Source organism: Peromyscus eremicus, chromosome 2, assembly GCF_949786415.1.
Source record: "Peromyscus eremicus chromosome 2, PerEre_H2_v1, whole genome shotgun sequence".
NCBI classification, from domain to species: Eukaryota; Metazoa; Chordata; class Mammalia; order Rodentia; family Cricetidae; genus Peromyscus; species Peromyscus eremicus.
The window spans coordinates 128,393,675-128,408,187 of NC_081417.1; the positions used below are offsets into that span (position 1 = coordinate 128,393,675).

General features: G+C 49.0%; 1 protein-coding gene across 1 annotated transcript; it reads left to right on the forward strand.

Moving 5' to 3' along the window:
• The first annotated feature begins 4,763 nt into the window (after positions 1–4,763).
• Mob3c (MOB kinase activator 3C) lies at positions 4,764–14,266 on the forward strand. Its single transcript, XM_059254738.1, has 4 exons — positions 4,764–5,036; positions 8,586–9,053; positions 11,078–11,280; positions 12,181–14,266. Exons 2-4 carry the CDS (start codon positions 8,636–8,638, stop codon positions 12,208–12,210), a joined length of 651 nt encoding a protein of 216 aa, XP_059110721.1. The 5' UTR covers positions 4,764–5,036; positions 8,586–8,635; the 3' UTR covers positions 12,211–14,266.
• Positions 14,267–14,513: the final 247 nt, after the last annotated feature.

Consider the following 14,513-nt stretch of genomic DNA (forward strand, 5'->3'; position numbering starts at 1 on the left):
GTATGGATTTTTGTATATTGATACAAATTTAAGGTTATTTTTGTTATACTGTATATATGTTTCTACTCTTGTTTAAGGTATTGTATCTATGCAGCTTATTTAAAAATGTAATGTAAAGTTCTGGTCCTTGAAAGCTATTATTACAAACTGTTTAGGATAATTTAGAAATGCACATTAGCAGTTAGTCATCTATAACAATCAAATTTGTAGTCATGTTAGGTATGCTTTCAAGGTTAAACAGATACATTTTAGATACATAGATGGTCTTCAAACACTTCAGAGATCTACAGAATATGGCATTGAAGATGTTTTAATAACATAAGACTTTTCATGACAGTGAGACATGTCTGCTCCTGGCAGCGTCAATCTACTTGAAAAAAGGATATTGGTTATCAAACAACCTCCATGTGGAGTTTGCTTTCTTGTGGCAAAGCTAGCCACTGGGCAAGAAACGGCCCTTGCCTTGACTGCTGACAGTATGCTGGCCAGATTCAAGCAAGGCACAAAAGAAGGTGACTGCCAAACTTTGGCAAGACAAGGTAGGAGAGTCTTTCAAAATTCTTGCTTCACAGAAATGTCTGTCAGATATTCTAGGCCTGTAGGCTGAAGATGGATGCCCCAATGCTGCAAAAGAACCTTGGGTGACTGTCCAGGCAGCCAGCTGTCTCTGTAATTTCTATAGCTTTAGAAGCTGTCTGTCTGCTTTGCACTTCCTGTCTATTCAGGTAATATTATATCCTCAGGTCTATGATGGGGTTGAAAACTAGATAGTTATAGTTACAGTTTTCCTTGTTACCAAATTCAAAAGAGAAACTTACAAAAAAAGGTGTAAAGTATATAAGGTTAAGAGACATAAAGCTTAAGTTGTTTATCTAAAAAAATGTTTTGAGGTCTAAAAAGATAGTTTTGGGTTGGTAGTACAAGTTAAAGTAGAAAGTAAATTAGGTACAAAACTTTAGGTTTATCAAGATAAGATAGATAATAGAGTATTTTTGCCAAAATTGCTGAATACAAATGGACTGGACATTGTAAATGTAATTCTTACCTGATAATTGTTCTTATTGTATATAGTTCTCTTATGTTAGAGTCAAAACATTTCCTTTTCATTTAGACAAAAGTGGAAAATGTTGTGGGATATTTATACACTGTGTGAAGATGTATTGCTGTTATTGGTGTAATAAAATGCTAGATGGCCAACAGCTAGGCAGAAGGTATAGGCAGGATTTCCAGGGAGAGAAAGGAAGAGGAGGAGAATCTAGTTGTGCAGGGGAAGCCAGGAGACACAAAGAGGAAGCAGGAGGTGCAAGATGGAAGAGAGGTAACACCATGTGGCAGGACATAGATAAATAGTAATGGGTTTATTTAAGTTATAAGAACTAGTTAGGAACAAGACTAAGCTATAGGCCAAGCTTTCATAATTAATAAGAAGTCTCCATGTCATTATTTGGGAGCTGGCTGCCAGGACAGGACTCATTACACCAGGGGACTATGAATTTACCCCATTTATGCAAACTGGGCTCCTATTAAAAAAAAAAAAACCTACAGAAATCTTCCCAAGACAGAAGACCCTAAACCTGGAGAAGTGAAAGCTGTCTCCAGCTCAAAGAGTAAGTGAGGAGTTGGAAGGGAGGAGGACTTGGGAGCAAAGAACATGGCAGTCTGCAGTTCCCAGAGGAAGTAAGACCCTGAATGTGATATCACAAGGGGCTGGTTCACTTCTGCTTGCACATCTCCCTCTCAGAAAGGAACACAACCATGGAGGCGCCATGACTGGCCAGCTCTAATGTGCCAGTGTCTTCTCATATTGTCCTGAGCCTTTGCTACTGCCCCCCAGGGCCCCAGAACAAGCTCCATTCTTCTTCACAAACACTTTGAAAGCAGCACCCCTCAAACATACTGGCCATCACCTTCTGCTGTTTGCAAGAGCTATCACATTTAATCCTAACAGCTCTTCAGAGGAGCAGATGGTGTTTCTATTTTAGAGAAGAGGAAATAGGCTCAGCAAGAATGTGTACCTTGTTCAAGGTCACACTAAATCTTAATGTAGATCCTTGTCAATCCTGTCTTCTCTGGTCATATTCCACTGAACTTTGTCTTCTTCGAGCTAAAGGAAGCCTCACCTCAATTCCTTTGATTGCCAGGCTGGCACTAATAGGCTAGGATGCGCGATCCTGCCTCCTGGGAAGGGCAGAGGCTGACTTAGAAACTGCAGTGACTGAGGAGAGAGTTGGCCCCAAAAGCCTCTAACAGATGCCAGATGCTTGGTAAAGTGAAGTGGGATGTAGTAGCTCATTTCAGGAAGGAGATAGGTGTCTTTCCTGGCATGGGAGGGCCAGGGAGTACCCAGGAAGTGGCCACTCTTTCTCTGGTTACAGGCCTGGAGAGATGCAGCTGACAGCCAGTTCTAATAAGACACTTGGAGAACACTTGGTGTGCCACAAGATGTTTTGGTAGTACAAGTAAGGAAACTGAGTCCCAAAAAGGGGCTAAGGGTTTTCCCAGAACACCAAAGGGTGTGGTGGGGGAGTAAGGAGTCCAGATCTCCTGAACACACAATGCAGTCACATGGATCTGCCATCTTGGAGGTAGGTGCCTGGGCTGTGCAATGGAAGAGGGCACATGCTCTCCTAGAGGCTCCCACCAACCTGAAGAGATGGGCCCTGTTTGAGCCCTCTGGAGCCACTTAACACAGTTAAGACACGGGGGGGGGGGGGGGGGGGGGGGGGGGGGAACACAGTGACTTACTTGAAGAGGTGTACAGTGAGTGCTGGACGTACTCACTGAGTATACCACCAGAGAGGTTCAGACTAACCCAAGGTCACCCAGTCAATGCACCATGAAGCAGGAATTTGTCTGCATGGTCTGGGTCCCCTCAGCCCCAGAAGGGCCTCCTGAAAGAACACAGTCTTTCCAGCCTAGACTGAGGGCAGCAGGAAGCGGTACAGGCTCTAAGAAATCTGGACCATCCCGGTGATGCCCCCACCCCAACTCTTCTGATCTGCCCTGCAGATGTCCAAGACTCTGCGGATGAGCCTGGAACTTCAAAAATTCCTTCAGAATGGGTCACCTACATTTCCCACAGAGTGAGAGTCTGTGTTTTTCATTCTTCACTAAACCCTGCCTTTCCTATAAAACCTAGCTCAGAGGCACAGAAAATGACCATGTGCAAAGCCACAGAGGAAGTCGTATCAAATTCCAAAGAATCTCATAGACCAAGATCTCTGACCACAAGGCAATGTAATGAGAAGTGAACAAGAAAAACATAAACCTTCCTAGGCCGAGAAACTAAAAACCCACCTCCAAATCATCCAAGAGTTAGAGGGAGGAAATTATAAATGACATTTGTAAAATATTTAGAATGGAAGGATAAGAAAAGCACAAGCACTTTCTAAGTCATTTCCCCTGTGAAGTCATCCCTGACCCAATGCTGTTCCTCCAGATAACTTTCTACCCTTCTCCCAGCTCTGTGTCCAGGGGGCTGACCTCTGGGCTGTGGCAACAGGTTTCCTTGTCTTTGGCTTTTAGTAGGACTCAGCTATGGGGAACTTGGCCAGAGATGAGAGGAAAATCATAGGGAAATGAGGCCTTTATTGGCTGGTAGATTTCCCTTGATTGCTGTGAGCTGGGTATGGCCTCTACCTTAGGCCTTCTCATATCTCCCATTCCCAGCTGCTGACAGCTATCTGCAGCCCTTGCTCCCTCATTGGTAATAAAGTCTCTACATGGCTTCCCTACCACTAACTACACCTGTATGCAGCACCACTGCTAAACTCTCCTGAAAATACTCAGGGTGCTCTGCGTGTTTCCTGTGGATATATATCCCCACTCTTGTCTAATGTTTGACCATCAATGCATTGTTATCTCATTTCCACTTCTGAATGACTAAGCTCTGACCCTGTTACCTGTATATGTTGTGTCCCAACTGCTAACCTATCAGCACCTGAGATCAGAGACTGATTCATCATCTTGATCTCAGCGCACTCTCACACTCAACAAAATGCACTGATTATCATATCAAATTAATAGGAGCAAATAGGAATCCCATCAATATGTGTTTATTTATAGGAAATTTGGGGCAGATTAAGACTTGGGCACAAAACAGTAGAGAATTTTATGCTGGAAAAGAAATAACCCTTGGTCAAAGAATGGATCCATGCAATTGAGAAAGCAGGCCCAGGCCCAGGCCCAGGCCCAAGGAATCCCAATGGAGCATTTGTGCCAAGGTATAAAACCACCTGTGGCTCTAGTGGTTCCCCAGTCACACTTGTTCGCCATTCACTTCCTCCCGGGTGACTTCTGTGTTAGTTGCTTTTCATGCTGTGACTAAATACTCAGGAGAAGCATTTTATTTCGGCTCACACTTTGAGAGTGCAGACCATCTTGGTGGGGAAAGTATGGCAGGAAGAGAGGCTCTACGCTGTGGCAGCAGTTGCATGAGGCAGCTGGTCACGCCCCCAGAGATGTGTCTCCTTGGCAGTTCTGAAGCCGGTGAAGCTAACAATGAAGATTAACCATAACGCTTGTCTAGTCTAGAAAGCGAACCCTATTGAGTTCAGAGACAGATGAAGCACAGATGACCGCAGGAGAGCTACGGAACCATTCAGTCTTTTTCTTTCTGCTTCAGAGAGAAGCTGGACTTGCTCCCATTCTACAGCCTAGGAATCTGAGGCTGCCTCCTTAAGATCCAGATGGCTCCTTGGGACCGCTGCTCAGTTAAGTCCTTGGCCCTCGGGGAGGCTGCGAGCCCCGTCGGACTTCCCACTTCCCGGAAAGGCTGGAGAGAAGAGTGTGTGTCCTGGGACGGGGGAGTCCCTTTCCCCGCCCCTCCCCGCCCCGTGGCTACGGCGTGGCTGAGCCCGGGGCGGAGCTGGCGTCTCCTCGCGGACGGGCGGCGGGACGGCGGCCGCAGCCCGGGGCAGGCAGGCGGACAGGCACAGCGACCGGCCCGGCGGGATCACCCGCAGGACGACAACCCAGCGCGCTGCGGTGTGGCGGCGCCGACAGAGACCCGGAGCTGTCCACCCAGGCGGAGCGCGGTGAGTGAGCGCCGTGTCCCCGCGCCCCTCGCGGCCCGGTCTTGCTTCCACTTTCAGTTCTTCTTGGTCCTCGCCTGGCACTTTCTGGAAGCGACCCCAGCCCGAAAGCAGGCTGGTCACCGTCCTCGGCCCCGGGTCCGAGGCTCAGCGCCCGAAGTCCGGGGTGGGGGTGGCGGTGGCGGTGGCTGGTGAGGGGGCGTGTCTTCAGGAGCGGAAATGTCAGGCTAGCTCCTCTGGGTCCTAGGACCTGTTTGGCCCTAGCAGCTGGAGATAAGGGGAGGTTCTTAGGGGCTCGAAGGAGGTGGGGGCGGGTCTGGCTGGACAAGCGCTGTGTCTTATGCTCTTACTTTTATTTTGGATCTTGTCCTGCAGGGCATACCAGGCTAGATTCTGAGTTCAAACTGGGGCCATCTTCTGGCTGTTTGAGCCAGGCCCCAGGGAGGGGCAGGTGTGTCCCTGGCAGGGGGCTAGATATTAGAAACAGGCTGGGTCAGTCAGCCTGTGCCTTCATCTGGGAAGATTAGATGCTCAGTCACAGAGAGAGCAAACCACTGGCCACCCACCCAGTAATTAAAGTGGAGGGTCTACGGGGAAGGGGAACAGAGGCGCTGTGAGAAACAATCTCAGTGATGGCATGAGGCTGAGGAGAGACAGCAGCTACAGACAGAGCTAGGAGGGGACCTGCCTTCTTAGCTTACCTCCTGTACTCAACCTCCAAGTTTACTCTTTCTAGGAAAAGTCCTGGGCCTTAAAGTTCTGCAGCAAGGAGAACTTTACTCCCTTCCTCTCCCCTTATCTACACCAGGCCAGTGAATAGACCGAGCAGAAAAAGAGCCTTTGTACCCTGTCATAGGCCGAGTTCCTCTTTATCCCAAACCCCAACTTCTTATAACTGGCTATGCAAGGTCACGCTCCTCAAATCCTCTTCCTTTTCCCCATCTTCAGTTTCCCCATCTATTCACGCAGGTTGGGCCTCTTGATTTCTCAGGGCTATTTTAACTTGAAGACTTGTATTCCTATTTGTGTATGTGTGTCTGGTATTATGGGTAACTGAAGGTGGGCATGCAGGTATGGGGAGGCCCAAAGCTGACATCAGCTGTCTTTCTCACTCACTCTCGGCTTAATTTATTGAGGCAAGTTCTATTTAAAAATAATTACATTTATATATGTGCATGCATATACACATATATATACACACTCATGTATGTACCACAGTGTACATGGAGGTTAAAGACAGCTTGTGGGAGTTCTCTCCTACCATGTGGGTCCCATGGAATCAAACTCGGGCAAGCAAGTTTACCCATTGAGCCGTCTCACCAGCCCAAGGCAAGGTCTTTCTGAACCTGGGGTTTCCAGGGATCCCCTGCCTCTACCTCCTGAGTGCTAGGGTTACAGGAGGCTGAAAGGCCTTGTCAGGTTTCTCATGGGTTCTGGGGATCAAAACTGGTCCTCATGCTTGCACTACAGGCTCTTTCCCCGCTGAAGCATCTCCCTGGCCAACTCTAAGACTCTTTGAGTCTAAGCTTTCCCTAAAGCCTGGCCACCAATGTTATGCCAATCCTGACTTACTCTAGAGAGAACTAGTCAAAGAGCAGTCAGCACACAAGGTTGAGGTCTGGAGGAGGCTACTGAAGGAGGCAGCATTCATTTGGATGGAATGAGAAATCAGGAATCTACCAACAAAAAGACACAGGCAGGAAGGAGAGTAAGGGCATGCTCAGGGGTCAAGAAGTCCAGGGTGGCTGCTGGTGGGAGGTGGGCCGGAGAAGTTAGGGTGCAGAGTTGAAAGGCAAAGTGAGAGTTTCTAACAGTAACAGAGTGGCCATACCAAGGTGGAGGACCCCGAAACCCCACTGATTGCATGAGTGATTTTGGAAGCCCTGCCTCAGGCAGAGCCTACAAGGGAGACAGCAACTGAAGTATACAGAGCTCTTCATTCAGCCTGACTTTTCTTTGGGAAGAAGCTGGTGGTGGCTAGAATAAATGAGAGGACCTTCCACATCTTCAAGCTTCTCTCAAGAGGTCAGGAACTCTCTCTGCGCTCCAAACTGCTCTCATTTTTCCTGACTGTTCCATTCTGCCTGCCTGCTGTGATGAGAAGGAAAAACTGTTGCAAACATTTCTGTAAGTTTGATCTGTTGCCAAAAGTAACATCTCTCTATGCTCAGTGCCTTTGGTTACACTAACCACCTTATTCCCACCCTCTTCCCCAGTCCTTTCCCAATAGTTATCAAAAATGTGAGAAAGGAAACTGCTTCCAAGTCAAGCCAGTATGAGGTGAGGGATAAGCTTTGTCTGCCGCTGTCTCAGGCCTCATTCGGTGTGGAGCTAGGCTCAGGGCTCAGACTAACCTGAGCTGAGGACAATTTAGAGTCAGCATGGAGCCTGAGCTCACTGCTTAGCTTGTACAGCCTAGTGGTCAGGGTCTGTGCTCAGTTTGTGGCGGTCTCAGTCTTGGCAGTTGCCTGGATCTGCATTCCCCAATAGCTTATATACATTGGTGGGGGGATGAAATGCCTGAGATGCTCAGAAACCTGGCTATATCAGGATGTTCAAGGATTTACATGGACTAAATCCGTGGTGATGTAAGCAAGCCAGTTCTGAAGCAGGGGCTGGATCCCAGGACTTGGGGGGCTCTGATGGATGCCCCCTGAAATCTGTTCTGTGTCTGGGATCCTTCCATTCTAAAAGGCAAAGCAGACAGACATCCAGAATGACCAGCAGGATGGGTCTGGCTGCTCACCCTCTGCCCCCAGCGCCAGGCACATAGTAGGCATTTTGGTAATCTACGGAGTGTCAGGTGCAAGGGGAAGGCCAGAGGCTTATTCAGGTTTGGGACGGAAGGAGGTTGGCTTGGAGGAAAGGAGTGCTAGCATTTGTCGGAGGAAGTAGCACTCTTCCAGCCCTGCCACCCTCCCCTTCCTGCAGCGCCTGCAGCCACACTTAAGGCCACCCAGCTGGCCCTGTGAGGGCCCTTTCCTCTTTCAGTGTAGAGAAAAAGGAAAGGACATTTTTGGTAGAAAAGTCCCTTCTGCTCCCTGGGAATCCCCGGTGGCCGGATGGACTTTGGGATATCCCAGAGGAAATCAAAGTCCAGCTCCCCCCACACACATACACACCCCACCCCCGCCCCAGCACAATGTGGCCAGGCTCTCTCACACTATACAGCTGGCCCTTGGGGCCTCCAGAGAACATCTTATCTGGGGTCCCTGTTCCCTGGTGGGCCTGCAAAATCCTCTGTCACTTCTATAATGGTCAACAGTAAGTCATGTAAGTACTTGTTTGTAGCCCAGGCTCACCTGCAAGATTCAAAGAAAGCAGGGAGCAAACTAAACAAAATAAAAGGCATGTGGGAGTGCTAAGGGGGGCAGGGGCAGGCGGGGCTGAAGGAGTCCACAAAAGGTCAGACACTGCTAGGGGATGAGTGTTTCAGTGAGGTAAAGAAACTGCCCCAAGGCTGACAGTTAATAGGAAAATGATGTATGGGGAAGTCAAAGCCCATTTTATAAGGCCCTGACCACCTACTTCTCCTGCCCTTATCCCTGGCAGGGCATCTTCAGGTCCCTGGGCGTAGACATCCCGCTCTACGAAGCCTGGCCATGGCACTGTGCCTGAAGCAGGTGTTTGCTAAGGACAAGACTTTCCGGCCCCGGAAGCGCTTTGAACCTGGTACACAGCGCTTTGAGCTTTATAAGAAGGCACAGGCCTCGCTCAAATCCGGCCTGGACCTTCGAAGTGTGGTGAGGCTGCCACCTGGTGAGAGCATCGATGACTGGATCGCTGTGCATGTGGTGGACTTCTTCAACCGCATCAACCTCATCTACGGCACCATGGCTGAGCACTGCAGTGAGACCAGCTGCCCAGTCATGGCCGGTGGGCCTCGCTATGAGTACCGCTGGCAGGATGAGCGCCAGTACCGAAGGCCCGCCAAGCTCTCGGCGCCCCGCTATATGGCATTGCTCATGGACTGGATCGAGGGTCTCATCAATGATGAGGATGTCTTTCCTACACGTGTGGGTGAGCACTGTCTGGGTGGACAGTTAGCCTAGCCAAGGAGGGTCATTCCCATATTGTAGAAGAGGAAACTGAGGCAGGATCTCGGTTACAATCAAACCTTTACCAAGGACAACGTGACTCCCATTTGGGGCTCCTCATGTCCTCCTCATGGAGGCAGGATTCAAACCTTCTTTGCACAGCAGTACCTCTCAGAGATAAATGATACAGATCCTGCCTGGCCAGGAAAGGCAGTGTGTGCGCGGGCCCCACTAGGAACTCTCCCAACAAGACCACCAACACTGTTTCTCCACTTTCCAGAACAAATAACTACAGTCGTGCATGGGCTGATCTGGCTTCCAGCTTCCTGAGAATCCCCTTTGAGCCCTGGCCCCAGAAAGGGAAGGACTGGAAGCTGGATCGGCCCAAAAGGTACCTTTTCCTCAGGCTGTACTCTACCGTCAGGTCCAGGCCATGGGGCCTTTTCTTATCTCAGCTGGGCCTGGGCGGGGGAGGGTGGGGAGAGGAGATGAATGATGTCACCCTGGCCCAGGTTCCCCACCCAGAGACACTGTGTTCATCACAGCAGCCCCACCTGCAGCCTGGGTCCCAGGGATCTGGGCTTTGGGGATTCAAATGGGTGGGGGCAGATGGTCAAGCCTAGAGGGAAGGAGTCTGAATGCTGAGGAAAGCTGGGCACTGAGTCACGATTCAAGCCCATGGCTCCTCCCCAACTGTTGCTATTTCCTGCACTGTTGTTTGTGTACAACAGGTCCCATCATTTTACACAGAAGGACACTGAGGCCAACAGTAGGAAAGCACATTGACTAGAAAAGGGATCAGAACTGGAACTCGGGTGTCGTGGGGCCCGGATGCCATAGCCCAGATAGGTTGGATAGGAGTTGTGGGGACTAGGCCGGGCTCTCAGAGAGGCAGAGCACAAGCTCCAAAGAGCAGTGAGAAGGAAGGGGGTCTGTGGAGGTGTATGGACTAGGGCTCAGTCTGTTCCTGCTTTTTATTCTCCTCTAGCCTACATCTCTGGGTTTGTGAGCCCTGAGTAAACTTTTAACTGGATGACTGGATGATTTTGTCATAGCAGAAAAGAGGGTGTAAGCCACCAGGATCTCTGCCTTTCCTGGCCAGGCAGGATCTGTATCATTTATCTCTGAGAGGTACTGCCGTGCAAAGAGGGTTTATATCCTGCTTCCAGTCTGTACTAATTAATAATTGCGTGTCCTCGGGCGAGTGACTTCCCCTTTACACATCACCTGCATTTTATCATATCTAGAATGACTATCAGACCCATCAGCACAGTTGTAAAGAGCAGAGGACAGAGGTACAAAGGGCCTAGCTCAGGGCTGGGCTCACAGAGGGAAAGTTCTTTATGTTATGGGATATCTGAAGGAATGAGTGATATCGGAAGTAGTTCTTGAAGTGTTGGCATGGGAGATGGGGTATGAGCCAGCTGTGAGAATAGTAAGCAGAGGAACTGGGGGTGTGGCTGGAGTGGGCAATCTGGATTGGCTCATAAAGGCTCCATGCCTTTGCTCCATGCCATGCGGGGATATTAAAACTTAACTCTGAATGCCCATGTTCTTAAAAACTGGCCCACAACCTCTGCATTGACCTGTGTAGGAGAAAGTGATGTGCATATCTCTGCAGGTGCACAGGTTTCTGGGGAATGGTTAGGCCATAATTTTCATTGTGGTCTGAGGCAGACTGGCCAGTGACAAGCTTGAAAAGCCCTGCTTCAGGCAGTGGGAAATGTGGGAGTGATCTGTGTTACAGAATAGGAAAAGCACTTTCAGATTGGTGCTTCATTAAAAAGGAAAGACGGGGACTGGTGCTGGAGCTCAATGATGTGAATGAATTCCTGGGTTCAATCCCAGCACTACCTACCACCCAAAAAAGAAAGGTACAGGAGAAAACCAAGCTCTTGCTCTGCCTTCCTCTATGGTCCTATGCTGAGAGGTGAAGAGTGCCTGTGGGGAGGGGCGGAGTTTTGTCCCTAGGATTTTGACCCCCCTTCTACCCCTCTCCACCCGCAGGAGTTCCCTTCCCCAAGAACTTCCAGCAGGTCTGCACCAAGATCCTGACCCGACTGTTCCGCGTCTTTGTCCATGTCTACATCCACCACTTTGATAGCATCCTCAGCATGGGAGCAGAGGCACATGTCAACACCTGCTATAAACACTTTTACTACTTCATCCAAGAGTTCAGCCTGGTGGACCAGAGGGAACTAGAACCACTGGTAAGGCCAAGTCTCCCTTACCCTTCACTGCCAAGGCTCTTCCCTGGAAGTTCAGATCCAAAGGATCCGTATGAAACTTCTGTTGTTGTTTGGTTTTGCTCTTTTTGGGGGCCCTCCACCCAACTCCCAAATAAATCACACACTGAGGTTTATACTTAATTATAAATGCCCGGCCTTAGCTTGGCTTAGTTTCTTGCCAGCTTTTCTTAACTTAAATTATCCCATCTATCTTTTGCCCCTGGGCTTTTCCTTTTCTATGCCTGTATACCTTTCTTTGTTTCTTACTCCATGGCTTGCTGTATAGCTGGGTGGCTGGCCCCTGGCGTCCTTCTCCTTCTCTGGCTCCTAGATCATCTTCTCCCATATTTCTCTTTCTATATCTTCTCTCTGCCTGCCTTGCTATTGGCCTATCTTTTCTCCTGCTTTGCTGTTGGCCAATCAGTTCTTTATTACACCATCAGGTGTTTTAGACAGGCACAGTAACACAGCTTCACAGAGTTAAACAAATGCAACATAAACAAAAGTAACACAGCTTAAAATAATATTCAATGGGGTTGGGGATTTAGCTCAGTGGTAGAGCACTTGCCTAGCAAGTGCAAGACCCTGGGTTCAGTCCTCAGCTCTGAATAATAATAATAATAATAATAATAATAATAATAATAATATTCTACTACAAACTCCCATACCCAGGTGGATAAATAAGGGGAGACAACTCATTTAACAGTGGATTCTGTACTCTCATAGAGGATTCATGGAGGTGTCAGTTTACAAACCCAGATCTGCTGCCATGGTTTACAGCTGGAGTGGGAGAAGAGTTAGGCTCATAAACCCCATGATTAGGCAAGGATTGCCCAGCAGGCTGAACTCAAACTAACCCTTCCTTCCTTTGTGTCTCTACAGAGGGAGATGACAGAACGGATCTGTCACTGAGTCCAGATCTGGATGTTGTTGCCAATCAACTGGACCATCGAACACAGTGTAGCTGGGAGAGGGGACCCTTAGGAACCTGTTGGGAGAGCAATCTGAAGGCCTATAGGACCCCTCTAGAGACCAAACAGCCCTGGACTTCTCCGAAGTCTGACTGTGTGTCCCCGACTGCACGGAGAAGGGAGGGCTTCAAGTGGGCAACAGAAGGAAAGGAGGAGGTTAGCCCCTCACATTAAGTCCAAGAGTAGGGTAGGCTACCAAGTGTCTGCTCTGATACTTCACCCTTTCATCCTACCATTGTGGGTCTCAAATCCATTTTGGGAATATGGATGTGGCTGAAGTGATGGCAAGAAAATTATGAGTGTTAGTGGCTGTATCTGAGCAAGCAGGTAGGTGTGGGGAGGGGGTGAGTGTGGGTGTTTTGATTGTGGGATTTGCCTGAGAGATCCAGGTCCTTCCTGGCACATAGTAGGCCCTCCTGTTGGATGGATGGATAAATGGATGGATGGATAAATAAATGGATGGATGGGTGGATGGATGGATGGATGGATGGACAGGCTGACCATAAGTCCATGACCCCTATAGGAGTAATGACAGCATAGTGACCCAATTCAACTCTGACCACATGCACAAGTGTACAAAATGTGCATGTAGATGGACTTGTACCTCTGAATCTTCTAGACCACCATTTTCTATCAACACAAGTCGCAGGCAGCTGAGAGGAGGTTAGAAAGTGCAGCTTTGCCCTGAGTTCCTTAAACCCCTGACCTACCACCATGCAGGCTGATTTGCTCAGCCAAGGATGTCCATAAATTATTTCACTCATCTGCTTCCTGGAGGGCCTGGTAACAGTAAGCCTCTAAGCTAGGCCGTGGTGGCACATACCTTTAATTCCAGCATTCATGAGGCAGAGCCAGGAGGATCTCTGAGTTCGAGGCCAGCCTCGTCTACAGAGTGAGTTCCAGGACAGCCAGGGCTACACAGAAAAACCCTGTCTCAAAAAACAAACAAACAAACAAAAAAAACCCAGTAAGCCTTTTGAGGGTTGAGATTGATCCCTCATGTCCACAAAGATCCCCTGGATCTTGAACTGGAACTCAAGATACTTCAGTCTCATACCCAGAATCTACTGACCTGAGTGAAGGCCAGCACAAAATAGGCCTCTAGTCCAGAGAGCCACTGGAACTTGAACTGGGAAATCTAGAGTCTTTTCTCCTATCTCAGGACACCGAGGATCATGTAGCTAGTGGAGACCTTCCCATCCTAAAAATACCTGCCTCCACCCAACCATTCTGAGACATCCCAGCTGCTTGGATCTCCAAGCACAGCTATCCAAAGAGGCTGGGATGCTCTTTCAGTAGCCATTACTCAGTACCACCATGCTGAGCCCTGGGCAGAAACTCACAGGTAGGGAAACCATGGCAGAAACAGGCTTCTGCCCTTCCAGAGCCTTTATCCTGAGAGGCCAGGATGGAGAACAAGAAATCATGTAAGAATCCTGTCTATCTCTCGGTGTGCAAAGGAGGACACTGAAACCCGGAGGCTTTTATAAAGCTGGTATAAAAGCCAAGGCTCTTGACTTCTACTCTAGGGCCTGCTGATTGTGACACTGAGATGCATGTGGAATAGGGTTTGTCAGACACTCTCCAGGACACAACTTCCTGCTTTGAGCAAGGATTTCTAGCCTGATGTCAGAGAGCCCCACCACCCCTGGGTTGGCTCGAGGTGACTGCTGAGACAAACCTCCAAAACCAGACCCGTCATCATGGCCTCGGAACTGCCTGCCCTCCAGAGAAACAGCTGGGGCTCTCCAGACCAGCAGGACCTGGAACTTCTCTCTCTGCTGGCTCCAGAAAAGTCTCCAAGGGAAGCATGCTGTCCTGCAGCTCTGGCAGTGGTTCAGAACTGGGGAAAGTGGGAAATTTCCCCCACACTGGGCTGCAGAATATACTCTGAAATCTAGGCTGTGAAAAGGGATGATGGGGGGAGGGAAATATATTTTTGTGAAAAAGGGAAGATTTTGCTATTTTTGGTAAAATAAAGACACAAAGCAACAGCTGGTGGGAAACTGTGGTCTGGGTGCCACCTGGGTCTTGGCAGATTGTAGGAGAGACCACCAGAATGGGATGAAAAAGACAATTCTTTCCTCAGCTCCTGACCATATAGGCATAGCATGACTGACCTAGCTCTCCAGGGTGAGGACACCCAAGTTCTCTCAGGGCTTCTAATTTTAGATAATCTAAGTTAGGAGCCTTGAGCAGGAGAGGAGAGGGCAAGGCAGGCCCTTGCCTTTAAGGGACTCAGTC